The following is a 22,819-nucleotide window of genomic DNA, read 5'->3' on the forward strand; positions in this document are numbered from 1 at the left end:
CACCCGCCATCGAGGCATGTCGAGAAATAACTTTGCTTCCTTGGAATATGAGGAAAAAACTCATTAACCCACATCCAGACACACAATCAGATCTAAGGCAGAAGTAATGAGTTCTTATTTTAAGTTAAATTTAGCAGAAACCGCTATTGTTCTCATGGAAAATAATTTTTTTCCTTTCTCCCCCATTGGGGTATGAGTTATCATAGAAGTCTTAGAGAGTTGTGAATGTGGGGGCGCATCTAGGCAGGGGTGACCCCCACCTAGGCCCCAGCGTATAGTGGGGGCGTCTGGGTGTCTGGGCAGTTGGGGACGAACCCAGGCTGGTGTGTGCCCAGTAGAGGAACAGCAAGGTGTCCCCAGCGCCCATCCGGTTCCAGCCTTAACCTAGCTGCCCACATGGAGGCCAGAGCTCTCATGGGATAACCCACAGCTCCCATTAACAGCCGGCTACTCTTGGAGTCGGCCTTCAGCTGGTAGTCTACCTTCCCAGGGCCCATGGGATGGGGTCTGAGGTCCCTTTGCCCTGCTACAGATTCATGATTCTGATCCTGATCGTGCCCCGGGAACTTACCCCAGGTTCTCTGTCCCCCCCGGCCACTGCTCTGTGCCAGGGCGTGGTGTGGGCTCCACAAGGCAGAGCTGAACCTGGGGGTAGGGGGCTTGGGGAGGGGCTGCAGACACCTGGCCCCTGGGACGCCGGACCCCAAGCCGAGTCAGCAGCCGAGATGACTGTAAAAGTTAAATCTTTCTATTTATTTCAAGAAAGGACAAGGAAAATGGACTTGGACATTTTATATGAAAACAGACAAACAGAAAAAAGGACCAAATAGTTAATCACATTCATCTCAACATTGAAGTTTCAAGGCACCTACAGGAAGGAGGCCAAAGGGCGGTTCGCAGTGCACTTTGGTTTGTGTTGTGGTCGTGGTGGGTGTTTGGGTGACTCGGTTTCCCGAAAACCCCCGTCTGGGGGTGAGGTTGGGACTGAGGCAGGCGGGACCCCGGTCTCAGACGGCCGCAGGCCGCAGTGCGGGGAGTCCCGTCACTCAGCCCCGGAGATTGCTTTACCCTTCCGAGGAGGAGGAGGAAGAGAGACCAGGAGCAGTGTCCGCCTGGCCTCCCAGGGCTGGCTCTGCAGGTGGGGAAGGTGGGGGCCCAGCGGCGGAAGCTCAGGGTGGTGGCAGGAAGGCAGAAGGGGCCTTGGTCACGGGCCCGCCCTCCCCGAGCCCTCCTGTGGCCGCGAACCCCGCCTTGTGTCCCATCCTCCAGGGTCGGCCAAGAATCCCTCCCTGGCCTCCTCCTCCTCCTCCTCCTGGACCGCTGGGAATGGATCCCACGGAGCGAAGGCCGAGTGGCTCCAGAAATCTTTACAATACCAAATGAGATACAACCTTTTAACGTCAGGAGAGGGAATTGTCATCGGTGGCTCTTAGCAAACAGTCACTCTGTGGTGCTGAGGCATGGGGTTTCTCTTAGTTTCCTTCCTGCCTTTACCTCCCTGTCCACACCTGCCTGGTGACATTCATAATTAGCGGGCGTCCGCTCCTGCCAGCCACACCGCACAAGGGCGCCAGAGCCCAGGCTCGCCTGTGTTCACAGCCCCGTGGCCTCCCCAAGCCTCCAACGCCGTCTCTCTCCCTCGCAGATGACAAACCTCCAAGGCTGGGCTATTTGGCTTCCTCCCCACGGCTCTCAGCATCTCTTTATGAGCTGGAAGGCACCAGGGTCCTCCAGCCAAAGAATTCCCCCCACCCCAGCCCCGTGCTGCAGCCTGGCGCTCGGCTCTGGACGCCAGAGTGGGTGTCTCAGCTGGGTTGGGTTAAAAAAAAAAAAAAAAAACACCTAAGGCCAGTTTCAGGGTGGTGTGTCTTCTTCATGGGTATCCAGAACCTTCCAAAAACTAGACCAGCCAGGGTTGGGTAGGACATTATGCAAACACGCGCCCTGCAAGGGGCAGAGGAGAGGAGCCCGGTGGCCCGGCTCTGGGGAGGTAAGCCCGGCCGCCCCGTGTCTGCGTTAGCTGATTGTCGCCCAGTTGTGTTGGTTTTTCTGTCTTGAGGAGAAAGCCTGGTTAGTTCCTCCAGGTCGGTGGCTGGGGGGGCGGTGGGTGCAGCAGGCAGTCTGGACGGGAGCGTCAGGCAAGGGGAGACACCCAGGTGTCACCTATGTGAGGCCCTGCTCGGCGAGAGGAAACCGAGTCACAGAGTCAAGCTGGCTGTGAGAGCTGGCCCGGTGGCCGGATGCCCCCCTCAGGCTCACAGCTGGTGATCGGCGCGTCCCAGGGACAGCAGAGTGAGATGCTTCTGGGAGGAAAAGCCACTGAGAGGGGCCCCTCCCCGTGCTGGCTGCCGGTGAGGCAGGTGCGGGATGGGAGGGAGGCCATTGCCAGCACATCCGCCTGGGACCTTTGCGCTGAGCCCGGGGTGGGCAGACAGCGAACGGGGCGGGGAGGCTCTGAGAAGAGAGAATGGAGCGCCCCTGTGTGCCAGGCCCTGTGCTGGGCCTCAGTGACCGGGTGCAGAGGTGCATGGGGACCTGGCATCTCGCCAGCGCGGCCACTCACCCTGATGGCCCTATAAGTGATTTTGGAGTGATGACAGCCAACCCTCCTGCAGGGACTCTCCACAGACTCTGGCTTTTGGGTTTTCAGGTGGGAGCGGGAGTGGGGGGCAGTGTGGGTAGGTGTGGGAAAGAGGGCCCAGGGCACCGTGGTGGCCGCAGGTGTCTGAGGGGTTCGCTTTGCTAGGAAGTGGGGCCCCGGTCAGACCTCCGCAGGGTGCGGCATCTTAGTAATGGAGCAGGAGGGGCCGTTCGGGGACAGTGGTCCCAAAAAGCCCAGGGCCTGCCAGGCTCTGTCTGGGGAGTAGGGTAGCTCACCGGCTCGGCCTCCTGCACAGTGTCTTTCGGGGGTGACATGGAGAAAGGGCTGGCTTGGCCCCCGCAGCACTGGGGGTTTGAGGCACACCTGCACCTCCACTTATGGTGAGAAGCGGCTGACCCCAGTGACGGGAGAATTTCCGAAAGCAGAGAGAAACAATACATTAAAAATGCAGAGGCGGAGGGGAGAGAAGGGAGGCAGGGGCCAGGGGTGTTTGGGGGGATTCAGGAGCCAAGGGGATCCTTTTGTGAGTGTTTTTAAAGAAGCAGATGTGGATATTTCAGGCAACTACTTGGACCATTTCAAAAGAAATGGTAAATGCTTAAAAACACAGAGTGAAAAATGCCCCAGGCAGCCGTCAACCTGGCTAGGAAGGATGGATGGAGCCCCCAGCGCTGTGTGTCGGGAGGGGAAGGGGGCCGGGGGTGGGACATCAGAGGGCGCGCTGCGGGGTGGGGGTCCCAGCTTGGAGAACAGGGACCAGCCGCAGGGGGTGGTCACCCTCCGGCCTCCAGCTCCAGACTCCAAGATGGAGCGAGCGTGTCTGTGCTTCCTCTCCTGGTGCCCCTTGGACCCTGAGGATGGGGATTTTGAAGCATTTCTGTTGGCACAAGCAGCTCTTTGACAGGCCTGGGTGGCCCGGCTGCGGGCTTTTCGGGGATGCTGGTCATTTTGAACAGCACAGTAAACATCTCTTGATAGGTTCCATATAGGGTCTTGGGGAAATGATAAAATGAGGGTAGAAACCAGGGTCTTACAGTCAAAGGCCTTGACTTAGGGAGGAAAAGATCAGCCATATCCCCATCAAGTACTTGAATGCTCCCAGTGACAGAGAGCTCACTATCTTATTTCTGTGCTAGCAGGGGGTTTCTCTTCCCTGACTTTGAGTTTTCCCTTTCTGGTTGCCACCGCACCCTTTCCTGGAGGAATGAATCACAGACCCACCCTGGGACAGAAAGGAAGCAAAAAAGTGCATGGCCCTAGAGTCTTACTCTCTAAGTAACTAGACCAGCTCCTTCATCCCTGAAGGCAGACAGAATCTGGAGGACAGGGGTGGAGTCTCTGCTGGGGCCTGGGACAGCTTCTGAATGACCTTTGTGGGCCGCGTAGCCCACCCTGTCCCAGAGGCCCAAGCACAAGGCAGGCGACCGGGGCAGAAGTACCTTCCCTGAGCAGTGCTTGAGTCCAGGCTCTGCCCAACACAGCCTGTTACTGTGCGCTCCCGCCTGTGTGGCATCAGCCCTCGCAGACCCCCAGCTCCTCCTGGGGCTGTTGGGGGGCAGCCCGGGAGCCAGCCTGGAAAAGCCCTGCTTTGCACACTGCCACTGGGGGCAGGTTCATAACATGCGAAAAATCCCCCTTTCCCCTCACCTCCAAGGAGTTTAATCTCTTCTAATCAATTTAGCAGACTCGCTTGGTTGTAAACGGTAATGATTTGCATTTTTGAGCCTTTTTATCCCTCCTTAAGAAAAAAGATGCCTCCTCTGTCTGCCTTCTGGAAGGCCTGTGCAGGGCTGTGAATTGCTTGTTAGCACTCACCCTGGCGCCCAGCCAGCTCGAGGCCTCCGCCCGTCACCTGCACTGATCCGAGCACAGGGAAGGGACAGGGCACGCAGCGTGCCTACAGCTGCCCCTGGCTGTGTTCCTGGCCCTGAGAGCAGGTCCAGTTCTTGGGGACACGGGCCACTGTGCACCCCAGAGCCCTTCCTCCCAGCACATGCCCCAGCTCTCTCCTGGTCGCCTCCCCAGCTCCGTTGCTCCCTGTCTGCCGCATCCAATTTTCCTTGTTGTATTTTTCATAAGCGTGAGGCTCAGAAGCCCCGTCCTCCTCCCTGGTGTGTTCGGCAAGAAGCAGATTTCCGGAGTGGAGTGGGTTTGCTTTGGGACTTGGGCTGCCCTTGGTGGGGTAAGGGGGGCAGGGACTGGCCTTTCCTCCTGCCTCAGCTCCAAGCAGGTGAAGGAGGGAGGCTCAGGGGCGTCCTGGGCACGCTGCCCGCCACTTCTCCAGGCCTGTCAGCCACCCCAGGCCCTGCAAGGAGCCTCACCTGACCGACCTGTCCCTCTCACTCTGGGCCTCTGTCACCTGCCATGGATCAACTAGAAACTTCCAGAATCGGTGCAAGGGAGGAGCCCTTACTTGGCCTTTAGAGCCCCCAGCTTTTTGGGGTGAAGCCCGACCCCTGCTTCAGCCCGCCCTCCACTTTGCAGAAGGGGAAACTGAGGCTGTGGATTTACAAAACATGCTTTTCCTCTACCTCTCTGGAGACCCTTCCTGGCCCCTCCTCACTTTCTGCTCCTGGTGGGCCTCCCTGGACCCCTAGAGGAAGGAGGAAGAGGGAGGGAGAAGAGGCACAGGGCAGGCAGGGGCCTTGGGCTCTGGGTGGGGAAGCCCAGTCCCCCCCGCCGCCACCACGCAGCCACTGCCATCTCCCTAGCTGCTGTCCCCTCTCCTGCCGGCGTCCCTCAGAGCCGGAAGGGACCACTGCCCCACCTCCTGCCCCCAAACCTGGCCTTCCGGCCCTGGGTGGAGAGGCCCTCTAGTCAGCCACGCGGCCGCCATGTTCCTGTGGAGGCGGCCCAGGAAGCCGGAGCCAATTTGGAGAAGATGGAGGCTTCCTCGGGGAGACCGCAGGAAAAGGGAAGGAGAAAAGGGAAGAAAAGAAGCTTTTGATGCACATCATGTCTGCGGAATTGAGTATGACTAATTAATAGATTTTATTCTTAGTAATCTCTTAAGCATTCCATACGTTGGGCCCCACGCCTGAGCTGAGCTTACAAGAGGCCTCATTCGCAAAATGCAAATGACTCGCCTGGCCCGGCAGCCTCCTCTCCTGCCTCCCCTTTTCTCCCCCTGCACCCCCCACTTTTTTTTTTTTTTTAGGGGAAATTTAAAGGAAAATTGCCATGTAATAGAAAAGAGATTCTAATCACTACATCTAATTACCACGAAGGGTAAACCACTTAACCAAAGAAGTGTCATGGGCTCTTTTTTTTTTTAAACTTAAAACCTGCTATAAATGCCACAGAAAACACTCGTCGATGCTGAGGCCAACGAGGTTGTTCTGGCTAGTTAGAGGCTGTAAAGGTCAGGTCGGCCGCCCGTGGAAGGGGCATTTTAGACAGCAGCAGTAGGTAGCCTGGGTCCTGGGCTTGTCTCCACGAGCCCTGTGTCCTCACATGCTGCCGCGGGCTGGGGAGGCTGGATAGCTCTGCAGCATCTCTCTCCTTATGAGGGCACTCAGAGCAGTTGGACCAGGAGGGGACAGGGGTTCAGCGTGGACCCGACTTCAGGCCCACTCCTTGGCTTGGGGGGCTGTGAGGCAGCAGACATTTGGGGGCTCGCTCTCAGAAAGACCTCCGTGTGGATGTCTGATGTTGAGCAGAGGAAAATTGAGAGCAGACCCCAGGGCCTGGATGGTGAGTCTCCATCCTCAGCACCTACAGGCAGGAGGATGCCTGCAGCGAGCCCTCGGTGAGCCCCTGTCTGAGCCCCCGGGGAGCGGGAAACCCCAGTGACCTCACCACAGATGGGCCTGGCCTGATCTGTATTGTAGGGAAGGAAGCTGACCACCCAGGCCTGCAGGCCTTTTGGACCTCACTGGCTGACTCCAGGCTCACCTACTGTCCCCCAAATGCCTTCCTAACCTCTAAGGGGATAATTTGACCTCCTCCTGGTATGTTCAAGGGGAAAGGGGAGTTAAGATTGGGGATCCAAGCATGTTAGCAGCAGGGACTTGGCCGTGAGGAGGCCAGGGCCTGGGACATCGGTAGAAGGCATGGGTGGTGCCGTGAGGGAGGAGACCTCACTTCAGAAACAGCAGGGACCTCAGGCTTCTGTCCCTTCCCCCTCTTCCTGAGCCAGTGCCCCAAGACCTCACATACCCTCTCTACTCCTCCCCTAGCTGCCAGAACTGGCCTGTGTCGGCGCTTGAAGCCAAAGAGAGGGCGACCTTCACACAGACATGAAATTAAGGCTTGGAAAAATCTCTCTCCTGATCTCATTGTATGAGAAAATTATTCAAGTGGACCAAAGGGGAGGGGAAAGACTTAGTTTCGAGCGGAGTGTGTCCCGGCCCTGCGCCTCTCCCTGGGGCTGGGGAGCCGGCCTCCCTGTTGGGGGGCGAGACCCTCCCTCCGGCCTGGCGGGCGAGGGCCACGCCTCCCCCCCACCCTGCTCACCCAGCTCTCCGGCCATTCCTTTCAACCCCTGCCTTTTCCCTGAAGGGACCAGTCACATCTTTCCATGACCAGTGAGTGGCCAGCCCTCGGGCCTGTCTGGACAGCATCCTCTTTCTGCCAGAGCCGGACACCTCCTCGACCTCCCCTGCCCTCAGGCCAGTGTCTCCCATCTGATGTGGCTCTTCCCTGGCACAGCACCTGGGCGCACTTTGACAGGTGGTGGCCCGAGCTCTCCAAGGGCCAGGGCGCAGGAGACCGCAGAACCCTGGGCACCATGCCTCCCTTCTCTCCATTATCATTTCAATCTCATGGCTCACCAAACCACACCGCCCGCTGATAAGTGATGGTAACCCAGTTCTGGGGTGGGGGGCTAGGAAATAAAACCTGAATTCTTCCGAGGGCCCTGGTCAGTACCCTTTTGGAGCTGGTATTTCTGGAGGTCTGGTCTTCCCTCTCCAGAGCAGAGTGCCGGGGGTGGGTACGGCTGAGGCTCTGCGTTCGGGGGGCTGCTGTCTCCCGGGGCTCTTCGGAGAACGTTCATGTCTTTTTCTGGGCTTTGTTTGAGCAGCCATGGAAACCATTAGGTCTAATCAGCTGGATAAAAAAAAAAAAAAAAAAAAGTCCCTGCGCCAATTACCTGTCCCAGGAGGAAGCATATGGCACAGAGGAAAGAGAAAGTCACTGTCGAGGTGACTGCGTCTGTGTGTTGGGGGTGAGTGGACAGTGGGGAGAGAGACGAGGACACTGGCCGTCAAAGAATGCTTTTGTCTGTACCAGAAAAGAGCACGGCTCAGATCTCGCCGACCTGAGATAGGGTTGAACCGCGGGTACCCCTTGCCCGGGGTCTCCCTGGCCACCCAACCAGGACAGATACACCTCCGCCTTTAGGAACAGCATTGTCCCCTCCCCACTCCCACCCCCAACACGCTTTGTCTACTTACTCAATGATTTCTAGGAGAGAGCAACATTTTCGTGACTCTATTGTCTCAGGAAACTGTACGAACTGACCCAAGAAGTAGTAAGGACCGTAAATGGGGCTCTATCTACCCATCTGTACTGAGAGACATGACAGAGAGATCGACAGGTAGATAGCCGCACGTCCGCGTGGCTGGGAAGCCACAGCTTCCCCGGGGGCCATCCACGGAGCGTGGTGCACGGAACTGAAGAGGGCTTCGGTATAGGAAAAAGAAAGTTTGCTTTTTAATTGACTACACCATTGTTCAGAGAATGCAGTGAAAGACGTGATCTTTCTGCAAATCTGTAAGGGAAATGATACGGAAAGAACCAGGGAAGAGGTTTCAGGACAATATCTCCGTAGCAAAAAGATCTTTTCTTCCCCTTCTCCTTTGTGAGGAGCCTGAAAACCTTCCGTCATGTCGTTGTCACCCACAAGCAGCCAGCAGCGAGAGCTGTGTGGGGGCTTTGCGTGTTGGCTGTTCTCTCTGACGGTTCTTTTGTGACGGCCTTGAACAGAGCATGAGGCGTACACAGACGCTGTACAGGTAGTAGCTTTCCAGTTCAGGAAAAAACAAAAAAACGAAAAACCCTGACCCAACCCTTCCTGCAATATTATTTTTAGTCCTTCCCTCCCCAACAGGCATAATTTGGTATAAATTATGTCTTCAGCAACGTCAAATCCCCCTCCTGCCTTCTATTCTTAAAAAAAAAAAAAAAGAGAGAGAGAGAGATCTTGTTTCTGCTGTTGTGTTCTACAAAAGTGTCCACCCTTCCCAAACTTTGCTTTCTGCTAGGAAAGTCATCATGGCATTCCTTCTCCTTGCTCTATGGGATGGCAGCGGGCCGGGCGGAGCCGCGCCGTGGCCAGGCCAGGAGGCGGCGGGAGCTGGGGCGGAGGCGGCCGGCGGCGCGGCAGGCATCATGTGTAGGTGTACTCTACGTCGGGGATGCCGCCGTCCCGGTAGCCCCGGGTGGTGCCGTAACCGATGGTGTGCGTGGCTTTGCAGAGGCTGCTGCCGTTGGAGGGGAAGATGGTGTGGACCACGTACTCCTCTTTGGCGCGGTAAGGGTTAATGGGCAACATCTGCAGCCCGGGGCCGCGGATTTCCAGGATGGAGTTATCCTTCTTGGTCCCGGACTCCATATAGTCGTCCTTTTTCCGGCTGCCCCGATTGTAGGCCCGGTCCCGGGTCAGCAGCTCCCCGGCCCGGTGCACGTACCAGCAGATGGCCCCCAGGACCAGGAAGAGGAAGACTAGGGCCACGGCCCCGCCGATGATGCCCGCCAGGGGCAGGCCCGCCATGGGGTCAGCGTTCTGCTCCTGGTTGAGCGTGGTGGTGGGGCCGTAGCTGTCTGCCGTCTCGGCCTTGGCGCACACCGGCGTCTCGTCGGCCACGTAGGTGTTGCCGGTCTCCATGGTGACCAGGCAGATGACATAGGTGGACTTGGGCTCCAGTGCCGTCAGCAGATACTCTGTCTTATCCCCCTGCACCAGGGTCTCCGTGATGGAGCCCACGGCGGGGCTGTGGCCCAGGCGTAGCCAGCTGAGCCGGAAGGAGGAGGCGGGGAGCGTGGCCTTCCACGTGATACGGATGGAGTCCGCCGTCAGAGGCTTCACGTGGATGACCAGGGTCTTGGCGCCTTCGCCCGTGGCCACGGGGTAGTCAAGGTTGGAGTCAGGGAGGCGCAGCCCTGGCCTCTTGGCCTTGAGGGTGAAGAGGGAGCCCTGGGGTGTGGTGGCCAAGGCGCGGTCGCTGGCCGTGGTCTTGGCAGCCGCGTTGGCCGCGCCTCCCTGGGGCCCCGTCTCGAAGCACTCGTCCATCTCACTGGTGATGTCCTTGATGGCCATGCCCCGGACCTTCTCGGGGCCCTGGCACATGAGGCCCCGCACGTTGACCACGGCCGCCCGCGCCTTCACCCAGTCCCGCAGCCACAGGAGGTTACAGCCGCAGAACCAGGGGTTGTTCCGCAGCAGCAGCTGGGCCAGGCTCTCCAGGTCGTCGAAGAGGCCGCGGGGCAGCGTGGTGAGGTTGTTGTTGGACAGGTCCAGGCGCTCGAGTTGGTGCATCTTGGCCAGCGCATTGGAGGGGATGTGGCTTATGGCGTTGTCCTGGAGGTACAGCTTCTGCAGGTGCGCGCTGGGCAGGCTGAGCGGCGGGGCGGCCAGAGAGTTGCGCACCAGCGACAGCTCGGTGAGGTTCTGCAGGCGGCTGAAGGTGTCGTCGGCGATGCGCTGGTTGGCCAGCAGGTTGCCGTCGAGCACCAGGCGCCGGAGGCTGTGGAGGCCCTTGAAGGCGTGCAGCGGGATGGTGGAGATCCGGTTGTCGTCCAGCCGCAGCTCCTCCAGCGTGCGGGGCAGCCCCGAGGGGATGCTGCTCAGGTGGTTCCGGCTCAGGAACAGCAGCTTGAGCCGCTTGCTGTCGGCGAAGGCGTCCTCCTCGATGCTGACGGTGGACACGGAGTTGTCGTCCAGGTGCAGCTTCTCCAGCAGCGGGAGGCGGGCCAGGGAGTCCCGGGCGATGGCGCGCACGTTGTTGTCCTGCAGGTGCAGCTCCCGCAGCGAGCGCGGCAGGTTGATGGGGAACTCGTCCAGGTCGTTCTCGTACAGGTAGATGACCTGCACGCTGACCTTGGTCTTGAGGTCCTGGGGGATGCCGGCGTTGTTGATCTGGTTGTTCTGCAGGTAGAGGGTGGTGGCATCGTCGGGGATGTCGGTGGGGATGGAGGTGAGGCCCCGGTCGTTGCAGTAGATGAAGCCGTTGTCACAGCGGCACACGGAGGGGCAGGTGGTGCTGTCGATGACCTCCGTCAGGAAGGCGATGAGTCCGTAGCAGAGGAAAAGCCAGTCCCGCAGGTCCATGGTGGCCGTGGTCATCACGACGGTGGCCGTGACAGTGGCAGCGGGTGTGGTGGTGGCAGTGGCGGTGGGTGGTGCCACCACCATGGTGGATGGCTGGGGGCGCCGGGCCCCGCCTGATCAGCCTCAACACCTGCAGGGAGCACAAGACACGGACGGTGAGAGTGAGTCTCGGCGCCCACCCGCCTGCTGCCGCAGGGGTCGCCGCGGGACAGAGGTCAAACCTCTAAGCGCTCGCCCTGCGACCCTTCCTGGACCAGCCTCACGTCCCGGGTGATCCCTCGGGCTGGGGTCAGACACTAACGACATCTGGCCAACGTGAAATCCCATCGGGGGCAAAGATGTCTGTGAATGATGCGGCCGCAGCCTCGGTCCGCCCGGGCGGTGATGTCCAGCCGCGGGTGAGATTAATTTAGTGAAAGCCGCTCCGCAGTGTCTGTTTCTTCTTTGGAGGCTTCATACTAAGCCAGTCTTTATGGCTAATGCTAAAAGTGGCTGGTCAATGTTGATGGGATGGATTTAAGGTGTGTTTTATGGATCTCGAGCCTGCATTTCTCACTGGAACGGAAACTCTCATCCCCGTCTGGCTCGTTCCCAGGGTCTGAGGGAAACGCTCGTTTCCGTGAGGCCCGTGAGCGCACAGGAAGGGGGTGTCAGTGGAATCCACAGAAAAGAGGCCGCTGAATCGCCACTGGTGAGCAGTGGAGAGCAAGGAGCTTCATTGTCTGGTTTTAAAACATGTCCTATTTGTCACCCACGGGTTTTACAGACAGAAGAACGAGGTGTCAGCGAGATCACTTTCTTGTGTATTTACGGGAAACCCTTTTTATCCGCAGCGCTCTAGCTCCTCGTCCCGTGTTGTATGGGAAATCAGTCCCCACCGTACCCCCTTCCCCAGTCACAAAGCTTGCAGCTATTTGGAAAAGAAAAATTTTTTATCTGTTTTCTTGCATTTGAAGAAATGACAGAAATAAAAGGGGGGAGGGGTCCACGCCGAGGGAATCAGCAGCAAGGTATAATTTCGGTTTTCACAAATGGAAAAATTGCAGCCTAGATTTTTTCTCCTATTGTTTTGCTGTTCATAGTGGTAAAAAATCAATTAAAGAGAAATGATCTTTCATTTCTCAGTTGGGGAGGGGTCTTCATGCCGCCGGCAAAGGTCTGCCACATAACTGTAGGCTCATGAAGGCTTTTCGGTGGTGGGACACAGTCATGGCCTCCTGCATCTGAGCCGAGGCCCCAGCCTGAATCCGGCCCAGCCTAGCATTCAGAGCAGAATCAGGACCTGGTCACCAAACGAGTCAGAGGGGACCTCACTCTCCTGCCCCAGGGACTGAATGTCTCCATTTCTCAACCAGTGTCAAACCTTCTCCCTTGTCTGTCCCTCTCTATCCCGGAACCGCTCCCCTCCGTCTAGCAAACTGCTCTTCATACAACCCCTCCTCCCCTAGGTCTCACACCCACCCATCCATCCATCCATCCATCCATCCTCCTACTTGTCTGTCTAGTGGTCCAGAAGATCCAGGAGCACCCCAACACCTGGACATGCCCACCTTCAGAGGACAGGGATATAAACCCAGGCCCTGGGGGACCAACCAGCCGGGTCTCACCCAACCCCCTTTACAGACGCATCCTCAGGAGGGTTGTAGAGCCTGGATGTCCCATCTTAAGATGCTTAGGAGCAAAGATGCAGGGCTGGAGCAGGTGCGGGGGACAGGAAGACCTAAGCCTGCTCAAAGGCTACCTTGCCTCACTCTCAGAGGTCAAGTCTGAATCCCTCTGTCCAGGGCCCCAGCATCTGGCCGGAGGACACACACCTTCTTTGACCTGTCGGCTGCTGAGACCTGACACATGGGATGTAGGTGGCCCCGGCCCACCAGTGCCCTAAGCAGGGTGGGACAGCCTTGCTAAGGCCAAAGCCAAGGCCAGCCACCACATTCTCTGGCAGACATCAGTTCCCCATGCCCGCTCAGCTCATGGCCACAGCCCTCAGCCTCCGGAAGCCCTGGCATCATAATAGAGTCTAAATTGCACCTTTCAGAGATGCCTGATGGATAACCAAGAAGCAGTTGGGAGGCAGGGACCCAAGGCCTTTCCCTTCCCCTGTCTGCAGGCCTCATCCATCTTGGCTCGAGCCTGCCCTTGCCAACCCTTCCCCAAGGCTGCAGCTCGGGGCAGGACCGGGGGGGACGGGGGGTGAGAAGGAAGAGAGCATGCCTTCCCAGAGCAGCCTTTAATGCCCGGTGCCAGGTGGCCCTTTTATTCCTTTGCCGTGTATTTGACGGTTTATGTGGCCATCAAATTAAACCCGGTAGATCGCCCATCTTCCACGGGGTCACTTGCTGGGCAGATTCTGCAGACTTCAGCCTGATGGGAGTTATGACCCGCCGGCACCATGGTGGACAGCAGGATCCTTCCCTGGGGGCCAGGGAAGGGAGAAGGGAGGTGGCTCAGGCTGGATGGATCCAGACACCCATTCACCAAGGGGGAGCCCGGGCCATCATTCTTGGCACTCTCCCTCAGTCACTAGCTCCTGCCATCTTCCAGGACAGAGAAACCTGGCTTCACATCCTGCCTGTGCCACCTCCAGGCTCCCGACAGGCTCCTTGCTGACTGCTGTGATGCTGGGTCCCCTCCACTCTCCCCTGTGCTTCCTTAGCCCCATGCCCCAGGCTATGGTGGAAACCCTGGTCCTATAGCTGGGCCCTCCTGTTGTGACCCTGGGATGCTCCAGCCTCTCTGCCAGGGGACTGTCCAGGTCCAGGGAGGGGGTGTGAGTGGCCGGAGCCCACAGCTTACCACCCCCCACCCGCCACCAGTTGCTACAAGCCCTGACCTCCCTTGTGCAGCCCCTGGGCCTTTGCTCCGCCCTGTTCCTGATCTGGGACACCAAGACATTCTTCCCTGCTCCTGCCTTGCCAGGCCAGCTTCTGCTCCTCCAGGACCTCAGCTTAGAGTCCCCTCTGGGAAGCTTTCCCTGACCTGCTACAAAGCCGGCCCCATGTCGGCTTTGCTCACCACCACTTCACTGGTGGGAGACGTTTATCTGCTCGCTGGATGGCGGCGCGTCCCTGTTGGAGACCCCCAGCCTGGTGTCTTCCCCACATCCCAACAAGCTGGGGCTGCCAGAGGCCCAGGGACTTCTGGGGACTCCCCTTGGGAAGTGGGAGGTTGGAGGGAGGGCAACACGCAGGGGGCGGCTGCAGGACGCGAGGCCCAGCATAGACCCTGGCATGCAGGCTGGGAGCTGGTGGCTACTGCTGCAGGCTCCCGGGGCACAGTGAGCCGTGAGCACCCCACGGGGCCCGAGCATGTTTCTGAAAGGAGCTGGAAGTCCCAGGCAGCAGAGGGAAGGTAGGGCAGGCAGTGAAGGCAGCTTTCATGGGGGTGCCCTGATGCTGGGTCCCCCGAAGTGCTGGGCATGGTCTCAGCCCCCCACTTTGGGAATCTGAGAATTCCAGGTGGTGCTCACCCCAAGAAGGAGGCACGTGAACTAGAAGCAAGGAGGGGACAACACAGCTAGGTTTGAATCCTGCCTCACCAGTCCCTGACGGTGTGCCTGGTGGTGACCCGTCTCTGGGCCTCAGCTTCCTCATCTGCACCATCCTGCTGGAAGGACAAGAGCGGAGGGGCTGTGCAAAGCGCCTAGCACAGGACCAAGTGGTTTTAGAAAGAAGGGCTGCTTCACCCTGTCCCGGGGAGGGACCCCGAGGTGCTCCCATGACCCTCTCCGGGCAACTGCCCACCTGTCTTGGCAGGGCTCCCCAAACAGCTGAGCTAGGGAGCCCCTCGCCCTTCCCTTTCCTATGCCCCCCGCCACCAGGACTTTCCCAGAAGAGCCGGGCCCGAGGCAGGGGCAGGGTATATAGGGCAGGCTGGGGACAGAAGCAGTTCCTCAGCCCAGAAGGGGTAAGGCAGGAGACCCTGGCCCCAAAAGGAGCTTCACCAAGACAAGTTCATTCCACACCCATGATGACTCCTAAATTAAACCTTTGCTTAAATTAGTGAGGGACCCCCGCTTTCTTCCCCACCAGCCAGCACTACCCCTCCAGCTTAACTCGAAGCAATACCATAGGAGGTGGGCCACAAGGTGGGGGGCTGGAAGAGCTTGCCACCCCCCCGTCCCCATCCCTCCGACCTCCAGGAAGTCCCCCATCCCCACCCCTGTAAGGCCAGTAGCCCAGGGGGCCCGCCCGGGCTCAGTCCAGCATCTCCATCCACCTGAGGGGGGCCTTGGGTCTCAGGCCTTCCTCTGTAAGATGGGACTATTAGTGATCCGCCTATCCTGGGTCTTGGGAGGATAAGCGATGGCTGTTTTCAGGCCTGAGCAGAGGGCCTGCAGAGTGGCCTATACAACAGGGGACCATGCCCGTCTTAGCGGTAGGCAGCGCTCCCGGGCAGATCCAGATGGGAACTGCGAGCTGGAACTTCTGGGGAGCGGGCCTTTTCCAAGCCCTTGTTCAGGCCCAGGGGGCTCTAAGCCCACCACACATTTAAGGCACCGCCTTCGGGCAGGGAGTCGTCTGCCATGACCCTCCAGGCCCTTGTGAGCCCTGGGACTGCCCCAGTTCTCATCCACAGGTGCCGTTGAGAACTTGTAGAAAAAGGGGGAGCGGAGTGGGGTGGGGGCCGGGGTTGGTGGTAGGGGATTCTTTTAAAACCTAAAGTTAATTATTTTTCTAATTTCATGCTGTATGCATTATGCATCAGCTGTTATCACTGGCGGTAATTGCAGACAGGTATGCAAATCCCCTAAAAATGTACCTCGAGTTCACCTCGCTGCTGCGTAGGCCGTCTGGGCGGTGCCGGGCGGCGGGATGTCCTGAACTTCAGAGAATGCAAATCCCTTTAAAAAAACAAGACTTTAAAACTGTGTCTTAGGAGGTTAATTATATTGATAACAGTGTTGGATATTAAACTATGCAGGGCCGGGAGGGGGTGGGGAGATGAAAGGAGACATGTGTAATTTTGTTTCTCCCTCTCTCCCCACGTTATTTAATAAGATATCCCGATTCCTGATATTTCTGTCTGTCTGCGCGCATTTTTAGTCAGGCTGCCTAGACGCAGGCTTTATTCCTTTGGGGAAGGTAAAAGGAAAGGGCAGGGGAGTTTCAGAAGCTAGAAGAGGGGCTTGATGTCTTTTCTCTGGGGCAAGGAACAGAAGGAAGGAAGAGAAGGGCAGTGGGGAGGGGACCCCGGGGTTTGTAGGGTCAGTGCTGCTGGCCTTCCCAGCAGCCTGCAGGATCCAGGCAGCCAGGGGCCAAGAGAGAGGAGCAGGATCATGAAACAGAGGCTGGGAGCTGGCTGGTGGTGCTCTCCTCTGACCCTGGGAGCTGTGCGGCATCTTCCACCACACGCAGGCCCTGCTCCTGGAGAGATCCCCTTCTTATCCTGAGTTGATGGTCCAAACATTCCCACCAGAATGTAAATTCCTCTAAACCAAGATACGTTCTGTCCCGTTCACCAGCCTAGCCCAGAGCCTGGCAGGGGAGTGTTGATAAGCATCTGGTGAATGAATGAATGAGTCAATGAGTGAGTGAATTTATGAGTGAATGAAGATGCCAAAGGGAAGGCCGCCGCAATCTGAAACCTAGAAACAGGCAGTGAGAGAGAAGAGAGAGGCTGGCTCCACTTCGGCCCCAGCCCTGGAGGGGATAACCACCCAGGCACCCTCGGCCCAGTAGCCCAGAAAGGAAGAGGGACTGACTGGTCTGAACTGTGCCACCGGTGGTGGAGGAACTGGACACAGACCGAGGCCTTGGACTCGCTGTCCAGTGCTCTTCCCTGCGCTCTCAGCTGCCCAGGGGGCCCTGCTCAGCCCCGGAGGGAGAAACCTGGGGAAGACGTCTGGCTGCCTGCCCACCCGCCCCGCCCCGCTCATCTCTGGGAGTGGGGGACTGGCCTGGCACTGCCTGACCATAGCTCTACCTTCAAGTCAGCCTCACGTTCTGGGAGGCCCCTTGCCTCCCACCTCACAGAGACGCCCAAGGGTGGTCCCCCCCCAGCAATCAGAACTCTGGAATCGGGGAGTCACAGGACCTTGGAGATTGTCTGCCTTTCCCAGGGGAGGTAAAACTGAGGCCCAGAGGGCAGAAGGGATTGGTCCAGCAGCCGCAGACACTCCTCCCCCACGGCGCTCACCTTCTCTGACCGTGGCCCTGAACTCTCAAACCCTTTCGGCAGAGGACTGGCACCGGGGGCGGGTGCACTGTGTCCAGCTCACACAGGGATTCATGGGGGCTGCCTCCCCCCATAAGCAGGTCTGCAGACCCCTCTGGCCAGATGGGGGGCCCCATTAGTGGCAATAGCTGGCCAGGGAGCGCCCGCGGCAGGCTAGGCCCTCCAGGACCTCCTCACCTCTCCAGCTGGCCTATGTACCCAGCGCACAAAGTGGGGGAGCGCGCTCCGGGAGGGGAAGGGATGTGCCCAAGGTCAAACTGCTCGTAACAAGAGGGACCCGGCACCAATCCATGTCTGCCTGGCCCCCCAGTTTGGTTCTCTTTGCTTTTCTGCCTCGGGATGAAAGGACACTCGCTCCACAGCTCACCATAGGCAGAGCCCCGCGCTGAGCAGACTCTCCATAAATATTAGGGGTGCAGGCCTGGGGAGCAGCTGTGGGCTCCAGGAATTGCACCCCAACCCCTCCTCGGGGCTGGGAGGTGAGCAGGGGCAAGTGATGGGACAGTGGGAGAGCCTGTGGTAGGGATGAGGGAGGGGAGTCCAGGTGGACAGGGCCAAGCACAGACTCCCTGCGATGGTGACGCCCGTCGGCCCCGCTGCTGGGCTGGCGCGCCTTCATAATAAATAACAGCAAATAGCCGATCCGCAGGGCATCCTTCACGCCGGTGGCTAATAACACGGCTATTAATGCCCCCGCAGACGGCGTGCGCGTCGCGCGGCGCTGACGAATGTCCGGGCTCTGGCGCAGTCATAAATCAGCCCCTCTCCTGGGGAAGCGTGCAGAGAAGTGTCATTTTCCATCTTGGTAATGAATTGGGGCTTCCCTGCCCTGCCCTGGGCGCCGCTGCTGGAAGTGGCCTGGAATTTGTGTTTAGGGAGGCACAAGCCTTCCCTCCGGGCCTCTGGGAAGCCCGGAAGAGTGGAGCCACCCCCCTGCCCCCAGGCAGGACCCAGCTCTCCACCTGCCCAGCCCTGGCCATTTGCTGCTTGAGTGAGGATGAGGGGTGCTCGGGCCTGCTGTGTGCCCATCCCGGGGCCCCCAGCAAGCCACTCTCCCCAGCAGCAGGGCTGACTGGAAGCCAGAGCAGTGAAGCCTGAGGACCAGCAGGTGTGAGGTCTCGGGTGGTGGCTTTGGCCCAACCCCAACCTGGGTCCTCCCAGCCAAGTGGGAGGGCAGCAGGTGCCCTGGCCAGTGTCACCCAAGGTCCTGCCTCCCCCAAGGCCTCACGACTGCCCGCTTTGGGCAGAACTCAGAGGGGCTCAAAGTAAGACACCAACCCCATCCCCCACCCCCCCACCCCAGCTCTGGAGCAGTGGTTTACTCCAGAAAACCCTTGTACCCACCCACCTGGGGGTACAGCATGCCGCCAGGTAGCAGAAGACCCCTCCCCTGGCAAGCAGAAACTGCTGGTTGCCCGATGGTCTGTATGGGGCTGTGGCGCAGAGCTGCAGACCCGGGGAGCTCTGATGCCCCAGTGCAACCCAGCGGGAAAGAGAGCAGCCGTCTCCGGCACGAGGAGCCACTGGGCCTTCCCGGGCCACCCGCAGCCCATCTGCAGCCTTACCTCCTGAGCTGCTGGGCCTGTCTGGGATCTCTGTTCTGGATGCTTCCCGTTGAGGTGGGCCTGGACACACTCACATGCCGACCCTGCGGCCCTGGCACTCAGGTGCAGGCCGCAGGGCTGGGGTGCTGCGTGGAGCTAGGGGCGCCCCGGGGAGTGGAGAGGACGCCCCGCACTCTGCTCTGCGGGGCCCCTCACGCTCAGACGTGGTCGCGGGCCTGGGGTAGCACACTCTGTCCCTTGGGCTCCAGCCGCCGCTGGCCTCTCCCCCCGGAGCGAGGGGCATGCATGGGGGGCCTGCCGAGGCACCCCCTGCAGCCCCGGGACTCCCGTGCACAACCCGAGGGGGTTCTGGGCTCCTGCTCCCCAGGCATGCCCTAGAGCCCGGCGTCCATCCTGCCGAGGTGGCCTCTCGCTGTCCCCTTTCAACTTTTGCCCTTTTGTCTGTCGGCCTCGCCGCCTCCTCTGAAAGGCTTCCTCGTGGCTTTTACCCCCTTTTCTTCACCAAGTTTTTTTTTTTTTTTTTTAATCCCTTTAAGTCACTTGGCAGAATGGGCTCCGGTGCCGAGAGCGTTCTTGCGTGGCAGAGCTGGGAGGGAGCCACTCTCCAAAGACTCGGTATTCCTGCCACTCAGGCTGCGTCTCCGGGGGGGCAGGCGGGGGTCCATTACCCCGCTGAGGAGTTCAGATGTTCACCGCGGGGCTGGAGCTGCGGACACGCGCCGCTGAGCCGTCAGGCCCCGCATCCCTCTCTTTGGAAGGATGTTGGGGGGGGCGCGCAGCCCTGCTTGGCTTCTCCTGTTTGCCTCGGAGAAGGTTTCCTTGCCGGGGAGGCGGGGGGAGGGGCGAGTTATTCCTGCTTCAGCCCCTGGTCTTGTCTGTCCAAAAAGGAGTCCTGCTCACCCACTCCCTGCCTCCTCAACCTGCCAAAAAACAATACAAGCGATTAAACCCAGGGAGATCAGGAGCCACGCAGGGGCGGGCAGCCTGGGCCGCGGCCCCCTCTCCTCCCATCCCCCTGGACCCCGCATTCTTGAAACTGCTCTCCAGTGAGCCGGAGGGGGGCGGGGAGGACTCCCCATCATCTCCCTGCCTGTCTCAAATCCAGACAACAAACAGGGGGCCGCGCAGAGCACCCTCCTCAAAGCTCCCCGGTTTCTTTTTGCTGGGGGCGGAGGGACTGGAAAGAGAAGAGAAGTTCTGAGGGCTCCTGGCCGTGCAGGGGCTGCCTGCCTGGCCCAGCACTGGCTCCGCTTCCCCCCAGCACCTGCTCCTCTCGCAAAATGTCATTCAAAGGATCCAACTGGGCCACTGCGGCCTCGGCTTCCAGAAGCAGCACTGCCTTTCCTCGCCGTGGGAAGCAGGAGCAGCGGGGAAGCGGGGAAGTTGGGTCTCGGAGTCCCCGGCCTGCCTCCTGCAGCCGCCCCACTTCCTAGGCCCGGGGTCAGGGCTCCACGCCCCCCAGTGCCCTCGAAGGCCATCCTCCCCTTCCACAGAGACCTGGGGGGTAGGGCTGGCCGGTCCTCAGAATCCAAAACAAAACCGAGCCCTCCGGATTGCCTCTCATTAGCGTGGCATGCCGAAGCCCTGCGGTGCCCCGGTGTCCGTATTCCCCCTGCAGGAGCCCCTCTTTGGAAAAGGGCTTTTATGACACATCTGAGAGTGTTAGCTCTGGTTTGAAATCGGATCCAGATGGGCTCAGCTGCATCTGGGCACTCGCCTTTGTCGGGCCGAAGGTGGCTGATTTGAGAAACGCTGGTTGTCTGGGATGGTTACACATAAAAACAGGGATCTTTAGGGGTGCATGTTTTCATAAGCCCAGAGCCCGGACTGGGGCTGAGTGCACTGCCCCCTGGACGCCCGACCTGGTGGGGTGCACAGGGGACGAGGGGTAGGGTGCAGGCAGAGGCTGACGGGGCTGACCAGGCTGACCGGGTATATGCCTCCCCAGGAGGAAGGGGGTCCAAGAAGCAGACAGCCCCATGGGTCCTGCATGGCCAGGGGCTGCTGCTAGCCGAGGTGCGAGCCAGGACACGGGGTGCGGCTCCTCCAAGGTGGGGGCTGTTGGGCAGGAGGGGAGGTCAGGACCGTCCCTGTATGAGGGGTGAGTACCAGGCTATGGCACGGGTTCTTACTGCTGTCACCCCCGCGTGATTTCATCTAATTAGAAAGCGTAATTTCTCTATGAAAGGGAGAGATGGAGACAGTCCAGTGAGGTCATCTGCCTCCCTGCCAGGCAGGGTGGGGAAACTGGTTTGTAGTGCTGCGGGTGGGAGCGGAGGGGCTGGGGCCCCCGTGTTTCGGGAGGATGGTGGCCGTGTCCTCGGAGCCCAGAGGCTCCAGCCGGCCAGAGCTGCTGATCCCCCACGACAGAAAGAAACTGCCAAAGAACTGCTAAGAACCGTTTTTGAAGTTAAGAATCAAGGAGGGCGGCTCCCTCCCCCACCAGCGCTGGGCCCTTTTCCCAGTCCTCAGGATAAAGGCAAAGCTCCTCCGCAGCCTATGGAGCCCCTGCGGGTGTCCATCGGGAGTCCCCGGAATGCCCAAGCAGGGCTTGCTCCAGGCCTCTCCCCCACACCGTCCCCACTCCTGCAAGAGTCCGCCCAGCATCACCCCTCCACTCCTGCATTGGGCCGCCCTCCTCCTTGGGGGGCCGTGGTCCCATAAACCCACAGTGTCCTGAAAGGAGCGGTCTCCCTGCCCCCAGGAAGGGACTACCTCTGCTTCTCCAAGTCAGATCCCCCAGGACCTGGCTCAGTGCCTTGTACACAGTAGAGGCTTCACAGATGCACCCTGTGACCCCCCCCCACTCTCCTTTCTCATTGAGAAAAATGGGGTCTGAGCAAGGCCCCTGGTGGAGCCATCCGACTTTGTCCATCTTGGGTCGGCCTGGCTGGCTGTGCCTGGGAGGGGAGAGCTCCTCCCGCGTGTGGGTATGTAGCGGCAACTGCTGGAAGCCACCCTTGCTCCCTGACAAGCCCAGGAATAAATACGTCAATGCGCCGTCCTGCAAATATCTCCCGTCCCCAGTGGGTGCGCGAGGGGGTCGAGAAGCCCAGGCTGCAGTGAGTGCGGCGTGTGGACCTTCTAGTGCTCGGATGGAGCGAGGTCAGAATGAATCTGTGCGGTCCAAGGGTTCTGCCCCAGGAGCCCCGCTTCGGCCCCAGGGCCCCTGTGGCCAGCGCATAGGTACGCCCCCTACAGGACAGTCTGTGCTCGCCGCCCCTTGCTTCGGCTTTCCCTGCTCCGACAGGCTCCAGGTCTCAGCTCTGCCAAACAGACCATTTTTGGGGTCAACATAATAAAAGCTTGCATTCGTAAGTGCTTGAGATGCTTACAGTCTTACTTTTTGTTATACGTAATAGCATCATAACTGTATTAAAAGAAACTTGAGAGGGGGAAAGGGAGCCAAGTGCACGATCCCACACGTCTGTGCCACTCCACTTGGGCCGGATCTGCCCCGCACAGAGACACTGTCTGCGGGGGACAAACTGCCTCCGCCTTTCCCAGGTCATTTCTGCTTTGCCATCTCCCTTGAGCCTGGGGACAGCCCAGTAGAGCTGGCAGGGCAGGGAGGACCATGACACTGAGAAGGGGGCGCTTGTCCAAGGTCGCACAACCCATGTGACAGCCAGGGCCTTGACCTCGGGGCCAGTCCCCCTCTCTGCGTGACACGGAGTCTCGGTGCAACAGAAACATGCCATCAACCAAACCCACGGTGGCCCCTGGGCCCCCTGCCCTGAGCGAACTTGGGTTTCCTGAGGCCTTCTCATGCAATCATCCATCCGTCCGTCTGTCCGTCCGTCCATCCACACATCAGTCCCTCTCTCTCCCCGTCTCTCCATCCATTTGCCTGTCTCTTTCCATCTGTCCATCCATCCATGCATCTGTCACTGCCCTCTCCCTCCATCTCTCTATCCATCCATCTACCTGTCCATCTTTCTGTCTGTTCACCTATCCATCTGTCCATCCATCCCTCCGTCCATCCTTCCCTCTCTCCCTCCATCCTGCAGACATGTACTGCATCGAGTCCTGCTCCTGGCACCATGCAAGATGTGGGATCCAGAGAGGAGCCCCTGTCCCCCAGGAGCCTGAAGTCCAGTGGGAAGGCCACTGGTTTTCGGAGGGCCACAGTGTGAGACCCACACAGAGCCCTATGGGAGCAAAAAGCCCACCTTGCCCAGCTTGGGAGGGTGCATCACTGGG

General features: G+C 59.4%; 2 protein-coding genes across 3 annotated transcripts in view; one reads left to right on the forward strand and one right to left on the reverse strand.

The window, feature by feature from the left end:
• The window catches only part of MACROD1 (mono-ADP ribosylhydrolase 1), a 141,779-nt gene that overhangs the window by 30,630 nt on the left and 88,330 nt on the right, over positions 1-22,819 (forward strand).
• FLRT1 (fibronectin leucine rich transmembrane protein 1) overlaps positions 735-22,819 on the reverse strand; it is a 77,861-nt gene continuing 55,776 nt past the window's right edge. The window contains exons 2-4 of one of the 2 annotated variants that reach the window (XM_059402995.1): positions 18,617-19,536; positions 15,636-15,717; positions 735-11,004 (exon numbers count right to left, since the gene is read on the reverse strand). In XM_059402995.1, coding sequence (XP_059258978.1) covers positions 8,934-10,958 — 2,025 coding nt within the window. In that variant the 5' untranslated portion in view covers positions 10,959-11,004; positions 15,636-15,717; positions 18,617-19,536 and the 3' untranslated portion in view covers positions 735-8,933. The remainder of the gene's footprint in view (positions 11,005-15,635; positions 15,718-18,616; positions 19,537-22,819) is intronic. The other variant, XM_059402986.1, reaches the window with a different exon arrangement.

Source organism: Mustela nigripes, chromosome 1 (genome assembly GCF_022355385.1).
Source record: "Mustela nigripes isolate SB6536 chromosome 1, MUSNIG.SB6536, whole genome shotgun sequence".
In the NCBI taxonomy this organism is placed as follows: Eukaryota; Metazoa; Chordata; class Mammalia; order Carnivora; family Mustelidae; genus Mustela; species Mustela nigripes.